The 23,047-nt window shown below is 33.9% G+C and overlaps 1 protein-coding gene across 1 annotated transcript in view; it reads left to right on the top strand.

The window, feature by feature from the left end:
• The window catches only part of LOC129240307 (serine protease easter-like), a 36,905-nt gene extending 14,739 nt beyond the window's left edge, over positions 1 to 22,166 (top strand). Inside the window, exons 2-4 of the mRNA XM_054876030.1 lie at positions 15,100 to 15,296; positions 21,050 to 21,248; positions 21,321 to 22,166. Of these exons, the coding sequence (XP_054732005.1) occupies positions 15,100 to 15,296; positions 21,050 to 21,248; positions 21,321 to 22,054 (1,130 nt within the window). The 3' untranslated portion in view covers positions 22,055 to 22,166. The remainder of the gene's footprint in view (positions 1 to 15,099; positions 15,297 to 21,049; positions 21,249 to 21,320) is intronic.
• The last annotated feature ends 881 nt before the right edge of the window (positions 22,167 to 23,047 follow it).

Here is a 23,047-nt window from a genome sequence, read left to right as displayed (position 1 = left end):
GCAACATTTGCTGAATCTGATAACACAGTTTCGTTATGCGCCAGCGAAGTCGGTTTCTATATGCCACTTCAAAGTGGATATCTTCTTCAAAATCATTGTTCACAAACCAGTAGTGCGACGATTCGACAATTGTTAATTTTGTCTCCAATATTTGTCGTTTGCTCTAACGATTATGCTACTCACAAATTTATGTTAAGTAACACTCAACATCTGACTTCTTATATACATTCAAACTGACAAAGAGTGGCATCTCCGTCACATTAAATTTCAAAATGCGGGAATAACTTAAAGAATAGCATAGGAAACTTTACCTTTGTGCATAATATGAAACAGTTGATTGCATCTGCTATACAATGAAGGCCGAGGCTAGGGGACAACTGACCCATGGATATTCCCAACTGCTCTCCTACGAGTCGTTGATAACATCCAGCTGCGATAAATCACAATGTAGCTAAAAACTAGTAGTATAAAATCAGAATTTAGAATTAAATTAGCTGGAAGAAATAAAAAAAAAGAAAAAAAGGTGCTCAGGCAAGTCTGGATTTAGCCGGAATAGTTTTTGGAACTCCCCTGCAGCCAAAAAGAAAGAATTGTCCGGTTACCGTACACTTTTCCCAATCCATTTTTCCCAAAAGTCATTTTTCCCAAAACTTTTGTTCCCAATAAAATAACTCCCAAACCAATTTTCCCAATTCAATTAAAATACTATTTTTCCCAAACCTGTTTTATGGAACACGTACGAAAAAAAAAAGGATTTTAATTGAATTGGGAAAATGGTTTTGGGAAAATTAATTTATTTTCCCAAGACTTTTTTCTCAAATACATTTTTTTCCAAAGAGCAAAAAATTATTTATTAAATAAAAAATAATAATAATAATAATGTTCCACCGTATTTTTGCGTAGAACTCCTTTTCGCGTGGGCGGCCTTCGGTCGCGCTTCAAAAAAATAACCCTCATCAGACCAGCTTCGGCTACGCAATCCACCGTATTTTTGAATTGGGAAAATGGTTTTGGGAAAATTGGTTTGGGAGTTATTTTATTGGGAATAAAAGTTTTGGAAAAAAATGTATTTGGGAAAAAAGTCTTAAGAAAAACAGTTTGGATGAAAAAATTTGGGAACATTTGCCTTTGGGAAAAGTAAGCATTGGGAAAAAAGTTTTGGGAAGAATGGATTGGGAAAACTGGTCGGCAACGGAATTGTCCACAAGCCGGAAGTTGCCAGAGAAGCCAAAGTTTGATCCACTGTTTGAGGGTTTACTATCCACTTACCACGCGATAAGTCATAAGCTAAAAACTCGAAAGACCTATTCGCGCTTTTTTAATAATTAAAAAAACTAGTAGATTTTATTTTTTCGTTTGATTTCGCCACACAAAATTTTTTGTCATCTAATTTGCGATAATCGATTTGATGACTAAAGCAAGCATGGATTACAGAATAGCGAAATCGTTAAAATTGTGGTTAAGCGAAAATAAAAATGCGAATATCGTTAAAATATGTTAGTAAATTCCACTACAGCTTCTAATACTTCTTCTCGGGAGGAGCCCAACCAAATTACAATCAACTCTTCAACTTTTGAGAATGTAATAAAAAGCGCATCTATTCATAAACTCATTCGCGATAAGAGCATAGTCGTAGTAGTAATTCTTTATTTATTTATAAATATTGCAATAATTTCATAATTTTCAATAATTTATACAATTCATTTAAATATATAAATACATAAAGAAAGAAATAATAAATGTATGGCAATAACAATGTTATTCGTATCTGTCACAGCTCAAAAATGAATCTCTGCAATAAAAAATTCTCTATAGCGTAAGGCTGAGTAAATAAAACAAGTTAGTCTTTTCAAATTGTGGCCATTAAGTAAACTATTACTTCTGCTTCATTTAGCTTCGCTGCGATTAGGTATCTTGTTCTGATTTCCTTCGGTACCGGACATCTTCCTAAGAAGTGCTGCATATCTTACTCGTCGTTTAAATTGAAACGGGTGCAAATTTTCTGGGTATTTCCATACGTGGTTGCATTTAGCTTTAGTAAACTACATCTAGCTCTAAAAATTGTTGTAACGGCAGCTAGTCGCATATCTTCTTTAATGTATGATTCCCCTTTTGAGTAGTCTAAAAGTTTATGAATTCGCGTCGCGCTTCACTATGCTTTTTGACACAGCGATCTTGCCAGTCTGTAGCGGTGATGTTTTCTTCAATCTTCAGACCGAACTCCATTCCCATGTCGTTCAGATGCTTAAGCCAAAACACATTTTTACTTAAGATTCCTTGTGTTAGTTTGTGTGGGAGTCTATTGTTATTGTATTTATAAATGATTTTTCCAGATATACTTCATGTGTAGTTCTAAAGAATAAATGTGGCTATCTTCTAAATGAGTTTCTATTGCATAATTCGGAGTGAACTCGGGTAGTTTGACGATTCTTTTAATAAAGTAACGTTGAAGTTTATTTACTTCATCGAATAAGCCATACCCCCAATTTTGCGCTGCGTAAGTTTGTATCGCTCTGCATACCGCTTGGAACAGCTTCCATTTTTATTTTAAGGAAATGCATAGCTTCGCTATAAAATCGTTCCATGTGCAATTAATACTAGATTTTGCTGAAGTATTTCTGGCTTCTAAGTGCTTGCCGAATGCCATTTTGGGTGTGATAATGACAGCAAGATATTTATATTCTGCAACCAATTTAATTTCTTGGTACCACCATTATTCTGCCTTCTCTAAAGATCATCCACTTCTTCTAAAGATCATCATCTCCGATCTTTTGACGTGATAACGTCTTATAATTCGATTTAACAGGCTGCACGGACGAAAAAATGTGTCGTTACCTTGCTCATTAGTGTTACCTTGCTCATTTGTCGTTACCTTGCTCATTGCCGTTACCTTGAATGAACTGCAAGCGAAAGCGCGGAGCGAACGACAGAGCAAACAAAGCAAACGAACGGCAACGTTCGACATCTTGCTCTCTCCTACTTAAGTGAGCGTATATATGTATGTATATGCGCATATGTACATACATATATAAATTGACGTATTTGTATTTGCATATGCCTTCTTATTATATTTATTATATTATATTATTATATTATTATTAATTTGGTTTACTTGTCGAATTTAAAATAAAACCAAGTTTGTTAATAATATAATGTTATTATTATTTTTGTTATGTTATGTAATGTTATGTTATGTTATGTTATGTTATGTTATGTTATGTTATGTTATGTTATGTTATGTTATGTTATGTTATGTTATGTTATGTTATGTTATGTTATGTTATGTTATGTTATGTTATGTTATGTTATGTTATGTTATGTTATGTTATGTTATGTTATGTTATGTTATGTTATGTTATGTTATGTTATGTTATGTTATGTTATGTTATGTTATGTTATGTTATGTTATGTTATGTTATGTTATGTTATGTTATGTTATGTTATGTTATGTTATGTTATGTTATGTTATGTTATGTTATGTTATGTTATGTTATGTTATGTTATGTTATGTTATGTTATGTTATGTTATGTTATGTTATGTTATGTTATGTTATGTTATGTTATGTTATGTTATGTTATGTTATGTTATGTTATGTTATGTTATGTTATGTTATGTTATGTTATGTTATGTTATGTTATGTTATGTTATGTTATGTTATGTTATGTTATGTTATGTTATGTTATGTTATGTTATGTTATGTTATGTTATGTTATGTTATGTTATGTTATGTTATGTTATGTTAATGTTAACTCATTCTCTATATCCATACAAAATATCTATCAAACAAATAAAATTAAAATTTTCTTATGACGTTATCACGTTAAACTATCGTCAGTAAACCGACTTTACAGACAACCTCGTTTTTTGGGTTTACTTCCATATTCCAATCAGCGCAGCATTTCTCCAGGTTGTTAATCATGGACTGCATGACTTTAGAGTTATCCTCCAGGAGAACAATATTATCGGCATTAAGAAGGCGTATTAAGAAGACGTATATTCATGCCCTCAACCAATAGTCCACCTTCCAAATAGTCGTGCAAATCATTTAGGTATAAAGTGAACAATAATGGCGACAACAGACATCCTTGTTTCACACCAGTGCAGGTTTCAAAATAATCGGATACTTCTTTTACCGTTCAAACCGCAGATCTAGTATTCTCGTAGGTGTTTTCTATCACCGGTCTCAAAAATTATGTTGTACATCTTTGTTAACTGCACGAGTATGTGAGCATACGAGTACTCACCTGCGTTTTGCTCGTACCTTTAGCTACAATTTGACACTGTACACTTCACTGGGCTATCAATTGTGTATATATTTTGCGCAATTGAGTTCCAGCTCTTACATCTGCATCAAACATGTTTTTGCGGATGTCGTAGCCTTGTCTATGGTAGCCGTAGGCTTGGTGTTATTGACTTGCCGAAAGATGCATGAAAGATTAAAATTTGTTATTGATGCGACTCCATGAAATGCATTGCAATTACATATAATAGAATTTTGAGAATACCTTCGTATGACGTAAAAGGGATCTGCATTTTCATAATCCAAATCGAAGTCATATAAATAAGAAAACGTCTAGCATAGATATTTGCATATCGTACCTTACACAAGATTGACTAAATAGTGGAGCGTCTGGAGCGTTAAAAACATTAAAACCTAGGATGTCTTAGGGACTAGATGAAATTAAATTATCTTTGCGAAAATGTGTTGTGAATAACATAAATATTAATCTCTACCTATTTAAAAGTTGTGCATTTGATTTTTAAATAGCAAAAATTTATGATTGCAATAACTTATGTGCTATAATGCAAATAACGTTGTAGAATTTATTTTTTTTTTGTAACAGAAGTGGAAGCAACTGAAAAAATAAATAGATTATGGATAATTAAATGTTAAAAAAAAATATTATGTAAACTATTTGTTTATTTAAATAATTAGCATACAAAAAAAAATAAAAAATTGTTTTCTGTTATTATAACATAAAAGTAAAATCGAATTAATTATTAAAAACAAAAAAATTATGACTATTTAAAAGAAAAAAATTAATTAACAAAAAAATGTGTCTATTGAAAAATTTACATTTTTTCAAATATCATCTTCAATTTCCCTGATGTTAATCATAGGCGCTACATTTAGACAGCTGTCGTCGTTGCACTGTAGGCATGCTACACTGCATTATAATCCACTTTTTCGGCATCCGCATGCAGCTCCACATCCTTTTTTGGAATTGCAAAATAACATTTTTAATCAATTTTCCGGAGCAGGTAATTGATTCGTAAATATTGGATGATAGGTATTATTGGAATAGTTCCATCCCCAATTTTCGATGATTAAATCATTCCCTAACCACATCTGGATTTGTAGGTAAACCCGTTTTAAGTGTTCAAATGCTCAGATGTGGGAGGTAACGAAGATAAAAGAACACTTGTGTCTTTGGCAGTTGCTTTGATGAAAGAATTGAACCTGAATGTATTCAAATCTGTAATTTTTGCCGAAGCACCATACAGTCCCAAAATACATGTAATACCAGCTTGAAATATATTATTTGCATCTTCATGTACATTTTTAAATACTGCTGCTGAGTCATGTAGATCATTCCGCTTCTCAAAATTTGTCATAAACTTAATTTTTCCTTTATTGTAAAACGCAGAAGTAGTATCACAGCCCGTGAAAGCATGTAAAATAGAACATGTTATTTACATGCTGGTAGAGATTTTTCTAAACTTTTCGATGAAAATATTTGTTGGTTAACTTTGCCTCGGGATGGTTTTAAAAAATATATTTTACGATCAGTAGGCGCCAATGCCGTTAACACAACCAAGACGTCAATGTCTTCAGAAATTACAACAATATTTTGAGATTCTAAACTAATTGCTGTATAAACAATTAATTTATCTGCATCGCTTTCCGCTTGGCATGTAAAGAATTTGTTATCAGCTAATTTTATTCTTAACATTTCGATTAGGCGAGATTTATTTTTTTTATTCGTTAGAAATTTATTTTGAGCGATTTTTAACGGCATATTTTCATCAAATTCAATATCTGTACCTATATGTTTTAGTGCGCGACGATTTCTTTCAGCAGATTTAATACCGTCCTTCTTATATCCATCAAATATCACGTATGCGTTATTATAATTATTCCTCAAATATCTTACGTAAAGTTCGCATATCATTTTGAATGTTTCATTTAATTGCCATTTACAACGATATAACAACCTGCCTCCATCAATAACATAATGAACATTTTCTAAGCTTTTCAAATTAATCTGAATTTCTGGGAATAATTCGTAGAAAGTTGATTTTTTTGTCTTTCGCAGTTGGCCATCTTCAAACAGAGCAAGTGGATATGGTGCCAGTTCATAATTCATATAAGTTTTTAGTTCAGCATCTGTTTTTTTAGACACACAAATACGTTGAAACAGCAACAATGGATCAACGGGAATAACATTGTCATGAATTTTTATTTTATTATTTTTAACCAATAGAGAATTTATTTTATCTTTGCTTAATAACTTCAATTCGCGTACATTTTTCCCTTCGATTTTCTTCATAACTTTTAAACCTTCTTCAAAAGCATTGCAACAATTTATACTTTTATCACCGGTAATTCCAGTGGCAATTGACATAATTGCATCTGTATCAGGAAAAGGACTGTGTACTTTGAAAAAGTCTACCAATCTTTTTACATCGATACCATTCCATTCTATTCTGGCATCTGTAGAATCACTGTGTTTATGACTTTTATTGAAAGATATGTCACAAACATTTTCTATGCTTTCAATAATATCTTTTCTATAAATAACTCCTCTGATCCATTTATAAACTACACTTTCAGTGGCACCTCGCTAAAAGGACCACCTTCGACGCTCATTCCTTTCATTAAAGTCTGATCACTTGCAATACCAGAAAAAAAATATCTGATCGCCTAGATGTGAAATATCCTGTTGTATATTTTTCGAACTCTGCTGGATCCATTTTACACTGTAATTCCTTCATATCTTGCAGATAAATTTGTGCAGCCTTCGCATAGGGAAAATGTCCTGATGCGTCGAATAGTGGAATCATCAGCTCAATACTATGTAGATGTAAATTCTAATCTCCCATAAGGTCGGCAGCAATGAAGTCTTTCAATATTGTTACCATTCGAAAATACGTAATCCATAGTTTTGATGTTTTATTTTTATTTTCAAGCTCAACTAACTTATCTTCAAAAATTCTACTCAGCATTTGAAATCCTTGGTTTTCTGTAATTTCATTGTAATTGAACATTTCAAAAATTATCGATATTTGTTCGTCATTCAATACATTTAAAAAATCCGCATTATTCCCCTTAAGATCTTCAAAAATTAATTGTGATAAAGCCTACTGCAATAAGGTATGAGCACGTACTGCTCTAGCATAGGCACGTCCTGACGTTATGAGATCAATCGTATTTTCTGGATAAATGGTAGAAAGAATTTCTTTTATCCCACTTCCAGCCATAATATAACCAATAATATATAACGTTGGGAAGATGTCTTTATCTATTTAAGTAAAATTTAACGTAGAACTAAAAAAAAAATTATTTCCAACTAAATATTATGCTCCAATATATTAATTTTTCATATTTTTTTGTTTAAACAATGAAAGAATTAATTGCACAATATAATATTGGTAGAAGTTACAATTTAGAGCATACAAAAGAAAATCCTGTTGGTTACATGGCAATTCATTCAGTCCCTATGAGATCCGAGGTCAAAACCCCCGGGCGCTCCACTAAAAAGTAAACAACGAATCAATCTCAAGCGCACAAAATCACCATCAAGACTCAAGCTTCAGTGATTAAGTGCGATTTGTTGTTCAAATATGTATACAGATATATGTATGTATGTATGTATGTGTGTTTGCATACATATAAATATATAAGTATATACATATGCAACTTTTTCAGCCACACTTGCTTACTGTGCATGCATTTTTTCACATTATTTTTCGCACGGCATCTCAACTTTTGGGAATTTCCCAGCAGATTTGTTTGCTTCTCAAATACACCACACGAAAAAATTATAAGACCTACTAGATTTCTTATATTTTTACTATCAGTTTGCGGCTGAAAATTTATGTTTTTAGTATTTAATCTTTTCATGATAAATGTTTTGAAAATGTCCAGAAATAAGCACACATAATAATTGCGAAAAAATAATTATAATGGAAAAGTTGCACGAAAAAACGAGATTAACCGGCACAATAGAGTAAAATTTGCAAAGCATCATGGGGATAAAGGTTTCGAGTGCTGAAGGCGCGTTTTATTTGTAGATGAAAGAAAGTTTAACATATTTAGGTCAGATTTAGTTGCTGGAAAAAATCTTACGTCCGACAGTTAAATATGGAGCTGGGTTGGTAATGGGGTTATATATCCGCTCATTAACTGCAATATGGACCACAAACAATACCTTACAATTATGAAAGAAAATGTGGTCCAAAGTACGAAAAAGGTTGGAATTAAGGACGATTTCCAGTACTATCAAGACAACGATCCCAAGCATAAGGCACTTGATGCCCGTCTAGGACATCTGTGTGCTCATTTGGAAAACCAACTGAAAAACCTTGTTATTAGAAACAAAAAGACCTAAAGATGTCATTAAAGTAGAGTGGGAGAAAAATAGATCCTTTAGCATGGAAGAAGCTGGTCGAATCCATGCCAAGAAGACTGAATGCTGTGTGAAAAAATAAAGGCTAAAGACTAAATATTAATTATATTGTTTTTTTTCTTAAACATTATTTGTCTAACTCTCCTTCATATAAATGTCCGAGTTCTTTTTTTCATCTATTTTGCTAAGTTTTTATGTTTATATTTTCTAGGTACGAATGAGTTGAGGTTTGTCATGTTTTTGGAAGTTTTGAAAAATACCCTTGTAGAACGAAATAAATAAATAATAAATAAATAAATAAAAATAACGAAAATAACTGTGACACATAAATGCATTAGATTTGCATTCTAATATATTTTTTTTAATTTAAAATTATATCACTTTCTTTTCTTTATTGAGCCACTGTAAAAATTTTCAAAAATATACGTATTATCTACTCTTACGAGTATACCAAATCTATAATTGTATTGTAGATGAACTTGCTCATATACATATATATATATATATATATATATATATTAGGGCGGGTCGATTTAAAAATCGCTCATTGCTCTGTGAAAATCGTATTCTAGGGATCAAAATAAGAAACTTTGCCGAAGGAACCATACCTCTAAAACGAATTCTGATGCCCCCCAATTTGAGGGATGTCCCATTTTTGGCCTTTACATGAAAAAATCAGCTAAATGGCTATGTTTTTTCTTTATTTTTATTTATTTATAATAATATTTATTATTTATTTATAATAATATTTATTATTTATTTATAATAATATTTATTATTTATTTATAATAATATCTATTTTTTCTCTTAAGAAATTTATTTAGTCAGAACATATCGCACTTGTTACGTTAAAGCGTAACAACTCAAAAAGAAAAGGAAAAGAGTAACCACTCAAAAATTTGTTATTTTAGCGCAACTACTAAACAAATAAGAATGAAACAACCGTTATATTGTTTTTAATGATATTTTCGTGCAATTACATATTTTTTCCCTTGTAATACCCATATTATTAATATTTACGGAAACAGTTTTTCGTCTCTATTGAAAATGTTCAGATTTTGAGTTGTTACGCTTTAACGTAACAAGTGCGATATGTAAATGAAAAAATTAATTTAAGTGAGTTATAGAAAAGAAACTAAAAAGTTCGACCCAAATTGGGGGACATCAGAATTCGTTTTAGAGGTATGGTTCCTTCGGCAAAGTTTCTTATTTTGATCCCTAGAATATGATTTTCACAGAGCAATGGGCGATTTTTTTGCCTCCCCACAAATCGACCCGGCCTAATATATATATATTCAAAGTACTTAACTTACATATTTACTCACAACTTAACTTCAATTTGGTTTACACAAATACGTCAATTTCCGATTATTTTAAATGTTGCTTGCAAATATTTGGTCTAATCTTATTTCGCAGTGTGAATTTTATTGCTTTCTAAGTTTATATTATATAAGAATATATTATGTAGTATATACATATGAAGTATACTAACTAAAACCATTGTAAATTTATTCAATTCGTGCGAATTGTTAGTTCATTCCAATCGAATTTGTGACGTCATCATAATTATTCATTAGAAAATTCCGCGTGTGAGATGATTACTAGCTGAGAATTTAATAACAATAAAAGCGTGTATTTTAATTAAATTAAAAATAAAGACACTTACATTTAAAACTCTAATCAAATTTACTAAAATTTCCTATTATTTAACAGGTGGATAAAATAAAATCAGCACGTTTTTAAAAATTAAGCAAAATTAAGTTAAATAAAAGAACTTCTGTAAATTCATTTTTTCTAATTGTTTACGATTATTATATGATTAGCAAACATTGATATACGATTTCGTTTGTATACTAATTAAAGTAGTTCCAAATTGTATCTTTTTTTTTGACAAACGGGGTAATCTTAGATTTTCGAACTTTTGCTTGGTTTAGGCTTAAACTGGGATGTATATGTACATTATTATTATTATTATTATTACTTTAAATATGGACGTACTTTTTAACAAATATTTTGAAAAACGCTTCCAGGTAATTTTTCATTTCGTATTTATTTGATCATTGGTGACCATGAAGCAATAATTTAAGCTGGTGTTAGATGTTTAATGTTCGCCCTGTGCCAGCTATCTTGAGCTACTTGTGTGATGCGTAATGCGTAATGCCCTCTTAGAAAATCCCCTTTTTCTTTGCGCGCAAGTTCTAAAGAAAAACACTCAAAAGCACAGAAATGAAAACTTTTGCAAAAAAGAGGTTGTCTGTAAAGTCGGTTTACTGACGATAATTTAACGTGACAACGTCATAAGAAAATATTGATGAGTGGTTGCATTTTTCAAAAGAAAGTTTTAATTTTATTTGTTTGATAGATATTTTGTATGGATATAGAGGAGGAGGTAAATGGAATTGCAATGGAATAGGTCAAGTTACATTTACACAAACGTGAAAAATGACGAAACATTTATCAAATTCATGAAAGATATCTTCAATTCCGATGGTGCATCAGACGTTAATAAGTCAACAACACTAAGAGGCACCATCATCGATTTGACTTTTTCAAGACACTTTACACTCGAAACACTCTCTTTCATTTCCTACTTTTCCTATCATCGTCCTATTCTCAACAGAGAAATGATTCATTACCATGCACATAGGAAGAAGGCATATGCAAATACAAGTATGTGAATTTATATACAAATGCGCATATACATACATACATATATATGCTCACTCAAGTAGGACAGAGCCAGATGTCGAACGTTGCCGAACGCGGGGGCCGATTGTGCTCTTTGTCGTTCGTTCCGCGCTCTCGCTTGCAGTTCAAGCGCATTAGCTTACATTTGCTTGCTTAGCTTGTATATGTATATGCATGTTTATATACATATATTAGTATACAACATATCTTATAAGGTATATGGTAAATATTACCATACATTTTTTCCTTCATATATAATAAAAAAATTAATAATAATAACATTAAAACAACAGGTATTATTAACAAACTTGGTTTTATTTTAAATTCTTCAAGTAAATCAAATTAATAATAATCAATAAGAAGGCATATGCAAATACAAATACGTGAATTTATATATGTACATATGCGCATATACAGTTAGTAACAGGAGTAAGTATACACCGGACACGTTTTCAATTTTCCCCAAATCGATTCCTTCAAACAGCCCAAGTTATAACAAACTTGAGTTTTATGTACATGAATGAAATACAAAAATCATATTTAATCCAAATAATGACAAAATTTAAAAAGGAACAAAATTATAGCTTTTTATACTAAACTTTATAAAAATTCATGCCTCAGAAGTAAGTATACAGCTCATCATATTATTGATTTGTGAAATCAAAAACATAATTAAAATCAAATCTTAGTACATGTTTGGTAGGATAACCATTAGACTTTACAATCGCTTTAAGTCATGATGGCATTGATTTCACCAAGTTTTCAGTTACAGCTGGGGGTATTTTATTCCATTCCTCTTGAAGGAAGTTTTTCAATTGTTCCTTATTTCTAATCGGATGTTTACGTATTTTCCGCTTTAAATGTTCCCATAAATGTTCGATTAGGTTGGTATCCGGGGACTGTGTCGGTGTTTTCAGCTGTTTTCGCACATTGTATAACAGCCACTCTCGTACAATGTTGGATGTGTTCTTAGGGTCATTATCCTGCTGGGAGATAAACGTTCCACCAAGGCCCAATTTCGTAGCGCTTTCTTTTAAAATGTTTTTAAAAATATTTAAATAACCATATCGGTCCATAATATTTTCGATAAATACCAAGTTTCCAACCCCGTTTGCAGCCATACATCCCCAAACCATCGCAGAGCCCCCTCCATGCTTCACAGTGCCGGTCATATTGTTTGGATCCAATTACGCGTTAACTTTTCTCCAAACTTTGTCACGCCCATCAGATCCACAGATACTCAACTTACACTCATCAGAAAATATGACTTGGTTCCAAAACGTTTGGTCATATTTTTCATGATCTTTTGCGAATGAAATCCGTTTACCCCGATTGACACTACTCACGAAGAGCTTTTTCCTAACATTGCACTATGCACCATGATAACCAGCACTATGCAAACCCGGCGTATAGTTTGGGTGCTAAATTGTTTTCTAGTCTCATTTTCAACTTCAGATTTCAATTTATATATATATATAATTGGCGCGTACACCCATTTTGGGTGTTTGGCCGAGCTCCTCCTCCTATTTGTGGTGTGCGTCTTGATGTTGTTCCACAAATGGAGGGACCGAACGGCAGATATTTTTTTATGAGGAGCTTTTTCATGGCAGTAATACACTCGGAGGTTTGCCATTACCCGCCGAGGAGCGACCGCTATTAGAAAAATGTTTTCCTTAATTTTGGTGTTTTCACCGAGATTCGAACCAACGTTCCCTCTGTGAATTCCGAATGGTAAGCACGCATCAACCCATTCGGCTACGGCGAATAATAACAAAAATTTAATAAATAAAGGGTCCGCCATATAACTTTACGGAATTAAAAACGCTATAACAAAGAAACTACTCAATATTTTTCCAAACTGTTTTTTTTATTTTGAAGTTCAATCCTTCCGGTTAATGATGGAATACAACTTCATTCATATGGCTGCCTCGGCTAGCAATGCATCATCCCATACGATCGGTCCAATTTTTCAACACATTTTCGATTGTATGCGGCTGTATTTCAGCTATGACATCGCGTATGTTGGTCTTCAGTGCATCAAATAATACCTAGTTCAAATCCGTAACGATAGATGGCGGGCCCTGTATAACTGATAATTTTTTTGTGATTAAAAATCACTTCATAAGTGGACAAAAAATAATGTTAAAGTGGAAGTATCCTGCTGTGTCAATACTTTGTTCACCACTGTTTGTGCATATGTTTACCGTTACCGAATGGTTGGTGCGTGACTATCATTCGGGAGTGCGTAGGTTCGAATCTCCGTGCATGAAACAGATGAACATGACACATGAACAAATGATAGAAAGAGTTTTAGTCTAATTGCAGTCGCTCCTCGGCAGGCAAAGGCAAACCTCCGAGTGTATTTTTGCCACGAAAAAGCTCCTCATAAAAAATCAGCTGTCTTTCGGAATCGGCTTAGAACTGTAGGTCCCATTTGTGGAAAAACCTGAAGGCGCACGTCACCAATAGGAGGAAGAGCTCGGCCAAACACCTAACAGAAGTGTACGCGCTAATTATAAAGGGTGGTTAAGTTTCAAGGGCCGGTGTTGATTTTGAATAAAATAGAATTTTTTTAGGAAATTATTGTCATTTCTCTTTATTATGATAATATTTATATGGCTCAATTACGTATGGAATAAAATATCGGCCAAATGGCTGCCGTGGCCTCAGCGGCACACCTCCATCCGATGGTCCAAATTTTCGCTGATGCTGAGGCATAATTGAGGTTCTATGCCGTTAATGTGCTGAATTATCTGATCCAGCTCTTGAATTGTTGCTGGCTTATCGACGTACACCTTTTCTTTCAAATAACCCCAAAGAAAGAAGTCCAACGGTATCGTTGACGTTTAGGTGTAGTTCATATTCAACATCGGCCCTTGAACTTTAACCACCCTTTATATGTATTTTTAATAGCATCTTACTAATTTTCGTTTAAAGTTTTCGACGCTGTGCTGACAGTTCCCGAGTTATAACCAAATTCCCGGAACTTAATTGGCACATCTTGACAAATTGACAAATTTTGAACAGAAGATGTATAAAATTGGTAAATAGCTCTTAAAAATTAAGAAGTCAAATGCTTTGTAAAATGAAAATTTGACAAGATTTTTTTTTTTTTTTCAAAAACATCCCAAGCAATACTATCTTTTTTTGACCTGTTATAAGGCCGCAAGTTACTGATGTGCTAAAAATTATTTATTTAACAATGTAAGACAAATATTTTGTGAGATCAAACCGCTTCAACAAAATAACCTTCAAGTAGGTTGTAAATAACCTGTAAGTATTTCGTGTTGTATGTTTCATTTCGCTACATGTGCACATACACATGTTCGTATTTATGTATGTATGTATGTACTCAACTTTTTTCTGAGTAAATTTTTTTAACTTGTTAATTTGTATGCAAAGTGCTTAATATTTTTTGTTGTGCAAACACAAAAAGTCGGTAACCCTACGAGTAATTATTTTCGCATTTCTGCTAATTTGAAATAAGGCTTGCCAAATTTTAAACCAGTTTGACAATGTCGAAAAATATTTGTGAATTTTAGAGAATCTTTGTTTTCAAATGCAAAATGTGCTATACATAAATAAAAAAATAAACATTTACATATTTGTATTTACGTATTCATAATCGTGAATTCATCCACTCAGCCTATTTTATTGCATTCTCATCAAACCTGTACATACATGCATATGTATGTACTCATTTATGTATGTATGTACTGCATGTAAGCCACTTTGAAGCTGATTTTTTTCACGCAGTTTCTTTTTTGTTCTGATCCACAGAATTCTATTTCCCCAACGAAGCTACTGATGTGCCCAACTTTGGACGCTGTATCACGCCGAACCGCGAGCGTGCGCTGTGCATCGTCCTGGATGATTGTAAATATTTGTTCAATTTGCTGCTTTCCACGCCGCTGCTTGATTCGGATAGGCTGTATTTGAGTCGGAGTCAGTGCGGCTACCAAAATGGCAAAGTGCTGGTAAGATCATAGAAGATATGCAACTCGCTCATTTAATTTTATATATGAAGAAGGTTGAGTAGGTTTACGAGTTTGTGGCAAACGCGCTGGGGACGTATGGACGAGTATGCCGAGAAATCGGTGTAATGAACGCTAAGAATACATAATTTTTCATAATTTTAAGGTTAAATTGTGAGGACCCTAATGCATGCATACATGCACACGCCTCGTGAGAGGAATTTTATATCGAGCTTGGAGAAAGTGACTAGTTGAAGCCGAGAGAAAATGTAATTAATTTATTGTACTTACAAGGGGGAAATAAAAAGAGAATGTGCAAATTTTTGCCAACGATTAACAAATCCTGTTTACGTGGGGCCACTACAAATAAGATTTTAGTTATTTCATGCTCTACATACCTTTAAAACAAAAGAAATACTAATGCGCATCAAAACTAAATTTTCATACATACCTTCTGCTAAAAAATTGAACAAGACTGATTTAATAAAACACAAACGGTTAATGATTGTTCAATATTTATTTTATCTCCTTCAAAGTAATCACCATTGGAGGCGATACACATATGCCAACGTTTTTTCCAATCATCATAGCATTTCTGGAAGGCCGATTTCGGTATGGATTTCAGTTCCTTCTTCAAATTCTCTTTTATGACTTCAATTGTCTCAAAATGTTTTCCGCGGAGCGGCAACTTGAGCTTGGGAAACAGGAAAAAGTCACATGGAGCCATATCAGGCGAATACGGTGCTTGCGAAACGATATTAACATTAGTTTTGTTCAAATAATCGCGAACAAGACGTGATGTGTGAGCTGGTGCATTATCGTGATGCAAGAACCATGACTTGTTGTCCCACAATTCCTTCCTTTTAAGACGAATGTTCTCGCGCAAACGCTTTAAAACGTCTAAATAATATTCAGCGTTAACCGATCGGCCTTGCGGAAGGGGCTCCGTGTGCACCACACCTTCGTAATCGAAAAAAAACAGTCAGCATAACCTTAATTTTTGGCGTGGTTTTTTGGGTTGTTGTACGGCCCTCTTTAAACGATTTGTAACACTGGAAAACACGTGCACGCGATAGAGCAGAGTCCCCATAGGTTGTCGGCAACATTTTTAAGGCGTCTGAAGCCGAAATTTTGTTGGAATAACAAAATTTCAAACAAATTCTTTGAATTTCCATCGTTAAATTCGAAGCACGCACTCGAGCTTGACTTGTTTACAGTAGCACAGAAAACAAACTATGTGACATATCAGTCCTACCATCCAACAAAAAATTTATTTTTGCCATATGTCATCCGCGGACCGTTTTATTGATAAAGTCTCGTTCATATTTGAGCAGAAGTATTTAGAGCGATTCTGGGAAAGTTTTATGGGAGCTTTCTTCGTTTAAAAAAAAATACGTGCATTCGTTATTTGAAGGAAAAGCATAACAGGGGGAAGGGAAAATGAAAAATTAATGAGAATATTGAGCCTTTCCGAGGTTTCACCTTATTATTGTATAAATTTAATAGACTATTAAACTGCGGACCGAAATCTTTTTTTTTTAATTCTGACAAATGAATTTAAATTTATCAAAGGTCCAAACTTTGTAAAAAATTCAAAGAAATTTAGCAAATTTAAAAAAACTGTCATCAAACTTTTCAACTTCTAGAAGATATGCTTAGCACCTCAGCGAAAAAAAATTTTCAAAAATCAACGACATTTTTGAAAAATTTGCGAGTCTGGAGGTTTGAGTTATATATTTTTTTTTGTTGGACTTTTATAAAAACATATAAAAAATTGTTAACTGCAAAAAACAAAAAAAAAAAAAAAATGTTTAGACTTAGTAATTCGTCCTTTACACAGCGGTAGTTAGGTCAATCCTCTATTGTGGTATTGTAGTATGGTAGAGTGCCCTTGAGAGGGGTGTGAACATTAAAAGAGTTGATAAGATTTAAAGACTCGGATCTATTCTCATAACCGGCATAATGTCAACCACATCCTCGAATGCATTATATGCGCCATGAAACCTCTTCTCTGTAGATCTGCAGACAATATATTATTTATCACTCGCAGTGCGGTAATAAGGTTGAACACCTTAAGTAAGTGGTTAAACTTGGGCTACGGCCACGGTTATATCCTAGCTGGCATTTTAGAGCGTCCCAGCTTGGTGAATCATGCACTACTCGCCTACTCCTTCTATTACAAGGGTAATTGTATGGCCAATGAAGTAGCGAGACTTGACAGCAAGCTGACCGATGAGTACATAGCCAATGACATAGGCACACCCTTACAAATATGTAAGCTATTTATCCTTGAGGAAATAGTAAGGACAGGATGGCGTCATGATATCACTTACACAATCGCCGATAATTGTGACCGACTCTTAATGCTAAACGCACCGAATCTCTGCTAAGCCAAAATAAGCATCGACTTAGCACACTGATTTCCGTTATAACGGGGCACGGACGCGGCAGAGAGACAGAGACGATCTCGCACCGCCTATGCCGTTTTCCTGCTCTATCCAGACGCAGACAATTTTAGGTAGACAATTTTTTAATGAATTGTAAGACTACAGTACTGTGAAAATCAAGGACCCAAGCCCCTACCCTTAATAAACCTAAAATAGAGCTGGGTCCGGCTGAGCGAATGTACATTTCTTCCTAGATGCGTCAACCTTCTTCGCACTATAGTGTCACGTTCGAGAAGAAGGTGTACTGCAGTCTCCGGGGGCTGGTCGCAGAACCGATAGGAGTCAGTGGACCATATCACAATCCCGTGCAGAGGACTACGTAATCTGCGATGATCTGTGAGAATGTTTGTGAGCGTTCTCAGTTTATCCTCAGGAAGGGTTATGGGTTGCCTGAACCGGCGTTGATTATATCCTTTCAAACGGCAGATGGATTTTTATGATAGACATACACTCAGAGGTTCGCCATTATCCACCGAGAAGTGACCGCTAATGTGTGTTCTGAGCCCGAGACAATCGAATAGCAGTCACGCACAAACTCATTCGGTGACGGCCGCCAATGAATATGAACTGTTTCCAAATATGATGAAATGATTCGGTAGAAAGAGGTTTGAATCAAGTGAAAGAGGACTCGATGAAATAAAGGGATACTTTGAGAGCTTCGAGAAATTGTATAGGTATTTTTAGAAGGATATGAAAATATTGGAGGGACGTTATACGAAGTGTGTCAAGCAATCAGGAGTCTGTACTGAAACAATTAACAATTTTTTTGGGAATTACGGTACTCAATTTTGAGACTGAGGAAGGGTAACTTTTTATAACAAAGATTAATTTAAAAAAGTAGGTCAGAACATTTAATATGCACGGTGTCCTAAAGGTATTCTGGTAAGAAGTTGCATAAATTTCGAGCGCATCTTGAATTATAGCGTTCGAGGATACGAGAACCCCTCATCAATTGTCTAATATAGGGTTATTCAATAGGTGCGCTTCAACTTTTTTCCGATAGGGAGGGCGAACGACGCAATATTTTTTATTTTTCGCTTGTCATTTGTAAACTTCAGTAGTATACATTTCATCATGGAACGCTACACACTTGAGCAAGGATTGCAAATCGTGCAAATTTTTTATGAAAATAATCGTTCTGTTGCTGCTACTTTAAGAGCATTACGGCCATTTTACGGGACATTTAACAAGCCGTTCCGTTTTGGGGTTATGTGAAGTCATTGGTCTACAGTAACAAGCCGGCGACGATTTGTGAGCTCAGAGCCAATATTGAACGCGAAATTGTTGGAATTTCGGCCGCTGTATGCAAAAGAGTGGTCGAAAATTGGGTTCAACGATTGGACTTCGTAAAACGTGCACGCGGTGGTCATGCAAAAGAAATCGAATTTCATACTTAAATGTATATGTTCAAACTCGATAATAAAAAAAATTAGTTAAAAAAGTCAAACCGTTTGTGTTTTATTCAAAAAAGTTCAAACGTTGAAGCGCTCTTACTGAAAACCCCTATATTCGAAGATATCATTCATTTATTAGATATTAAAAAATTCCATTAACATTATGCAAAAGGGCCTTTTGAAAGACGCACCTAGTTTTGTGTTAAACCAAAAAATGAGAAAAAGAGGTTGTCTGTAAAGTCGGTTTACTGACGATAGTTTAACGTGATAACGTCATAAGAAAATACTGATTGAATGGTTGCATTTTTCAAAAGAAAATTTTAATTTTATTTGTTTGATAGATATTTTGTATGGATATAGAGAATGAGTTAACATTAACATAACATAATATAACATAACATAACACAACACAACACAACACAACACAACACAACACAACACAACACAACACAACACAACACAACACAACACAACACAACACAACACAACACAACACAACACAACACAACACAACACAACACAACACAACACAACACAACATAACATAACATAACATAACATAACATAACATAACATAACATAACATAACATAACATAACATAACATAACATAACATAACATAACATAACATAACATAACATAACATAACATAACATAACATAACATAACATAACATAACATAACATAACATAACATAACATAACATAACATAACATAACATAACATAACATAACATAACATAACATAACATAACATAACATAACATAACATAACATAACATAACATAACATAACATAACATAACATAACATAACATAACATAACATAACATAACATAACATAACATAACATAACATAACATAACATAACATAACATCCTGCTCATATTTTGGTGCGTGCAGCCGGCTACATAGAATTATAAGACGTTATCACGTCAAAAAATAATAATAACATTAAAACAACAGGTATTATTAACAAACTTGGTTTTATTTTAAATTCGTCAAGTAAATCAAATTAATAATAATATAATAATAATATAATAATATAATATAATAAATATAATAAGAAGGCATATGCAAATACAAATACGTCAATTTATATATGTACATATGCGCATATACATACATATATACGCTCACTTAAGTAGGAGAGAGCAAGATGTCGAACGTTGCCGTTCGTTTGCTTTGTTTGCTTTGTCGTTCGTTCCGCGCTTTCGCTTGCAGTTCATGCAATGCAATGAGCAAGGTAACGACAAATGAGCAAGGTAACACTGAAGAGCAAGGTAACACTAATGAGCAAGGTAACGACACATTTTTTCGTGCGTGCAGCCTGTTAAATCGAATTATAAGACGTTATCACGTCAAAAATTAGAATATTTCTTTTATTCGAAATACGGCTATTAAAAATTTTATGTAAAAAATTACCACGAGCACGTCTACAGGCTGCTCACAAATATCATATAGAGCTCAGTAATCTTGATCCGAATGTTGTGTTTTAGCTCCAGAATCATTATTTGCTTATTCGCATAGACTTTAATTTTTAAAAATCATAGTCTGGTCTGCCAGTCTAATGGAACCAGCCCCTTGAAACTTTTTCAATTTCGACTTTTTCACGGACAATTATCTCCATCAAAAAACTCACCAATTTTGCGATATTTTAATCTTAAAGATTGACTATTTCCATAAAAAGTTTCAATTTTTTTTAATGTGTTGTTCTATAGCGTAAAATTATATATTTTTCTATTTGGCAAAAGTCGAAGATGAGATAGCAAGAAGGTACTGTCTGGGAATTGTTCACTACTGACGCCTTACAAGAAAGTGCAAAATATCTCAATTTTTTTACTCGTTAGACCTAAAAGATTAACTATGAAAATAAAAACATATTCACACCACTATTATATTTTTTTTTATCGACAGATTTGTTGTCCTGATCGTTACCGAAATTTCGTTACTATACCTTCGGTAACACCAACCACACAGGCACCACCTGTCACTCCCAGCAACCTGCTGCCACAGCCTGGCCAGTGCGGCAACGTCTTATCGAATCGTATCTATGGCGGCAACGTAACGAAAATCGACGAATTCCCCTGGATGGCACTTATAGAGTACACAAAACGTGAGTGAACATAATTTTCAAACAATATTAATTAACTACCAATTTTATTAAAATAAAATATGTTGTTCACAGCTGGCGGCAGAAAAGGACACCATTGTGGTGGCTCGCTAATAAACTCACGCTACGTCATCACGGCTTCACATTGCGTCAACGGCGTAGCTATACCGAGCGATTGGTCATTGACTGGCGTGCGGCTTGGCGAATGGGATACCACCACCAACCCCGATTGTGAGATTGATGTACGCGGCGAAAAGGATTGTGCGCCACCATATTCGGATGTGCCAGTGGAGAAGGCAATAGCACATCCACAATATGTTCCAGAGTCGAGAAATCAATTTCACGATATTGCACTATTGCGGCTCACTAAAAGTATTCAATACACCGACTTCATACGGCCCATTTGTTTGCCGGCGAGTGCCAATCTACGATCGGCTACTTTTGATGGCATCGTAATGGATGTGGCTGGCTGGGGAAAAACGGAGACTGAATCGACCAGCTCACTTAAGCTGAAAGCAGAGGTCGCTGGCGTGCCTATGAGCAAATGCCGTGAGAAATATGCAACAGAAAAAATTTCACTGGAATCAACACAAATATGCGCTGGTGGAAAAGAAGGAGTGGATTCATGCCGCGGCGACTCTGGCGGACCACTGATTAGCTTGGATAATACAAAGAAAGCACTATCTTACTACTTTTTAGCGGGTGTTGTGTCGTTCGGACCAACACCCTGTGGCCTAGACGGCTGGCCGGGGGTCTACACCAGAGTAGGCGACTATATGGATTGGATTCAAGAGACAATTCAGCCATAAGCTTCATGAAAACCATCAATATTATAATTAAGAGTTTACATTTAAATTGAATATATAATTAAATATATTTTTATTTAAAAAAATTATTTAATAAAAAATAACTTTACCTGTATTTGTACTTTTTACTTTTGGTAAATGCATAAATTAAGCGACAACATGAAATAAACCAACCATTAGTGCTTGTAGACAAGAAAATTTAAACAAAAAAATTCTTTGAATTTGCAAAAAGGGATATTTAAATGACATTTTATGAATACATGTATATATATATGTATGTGCGCTGTACCACTTGAACAACAATGAGCACTTGAACAACAATGTACTCGTATATACACGCATGTATATATGTATGTGCGCTGTACCACTTAAACAACAATGATCATTTGAACAACAATGTACTCGTACATACACTTACACCAGCTACCGTTCTTGTACTTTGTCGTTCTTGTACCTGTGTCGCTCACTGCGCGAATGATCTTCGCGTGTGAAATGGCTGGCATGAGCAACAACAATCTATGCATGTAAGTACAACGCCAGGTATAACATGGCCTTCGAATGCGCGTGTGGATGTTCCAAATATTTTACATAAAGACGGCGGAGTAGCCCATCGCTAAAACAGTTATTACAACGATTTCAAGATGTTAAGACAAGTGTTTCTGAGTGTTCTCTTGATGTGCGCATTTTCCAGCAGCCTGCCAGCGGTTCGTAAGTATAATAATTCTTAAAAATTTTGTATGTGAGCAGCGTTTTATGAAACGGGGAAGTAAGGAGAAGCTAACTAACATGGAATTTTAGCATTCCCTTACACACGAGGGATCTCACAAACGGTGTAATACTCTGGCGATTTTTATCCCACTATTTAAATAAAAGTAAAAAAAAAAAATAGAAAATGTTGCAAAAAAAAAAAAACAACCACTACATTTACATACATGCTCTCAAGAGTAAATTGTCATAATATTAGTGCGCTAATTAGGAAGCACTTGTAAATATAAT

Source organism: Anastrepha obliqua, chromosome 1, assembly GCF_027943255.1.
Source record: "Anastrepha obliqua isolate idAnaObli1 chromosome 1, idAnaObli1_1.0, whole genome shotgun sequence".
Lineage (NCBI taxonomy): Eukaryota > Metazoa > Arthropoda > Insecta > Diptera > Tephritidae > Anastrepha > Anastrepha obliqua.
This window is presented reverse-complemented; position numbering and strand designations above follow the sequence as displayed.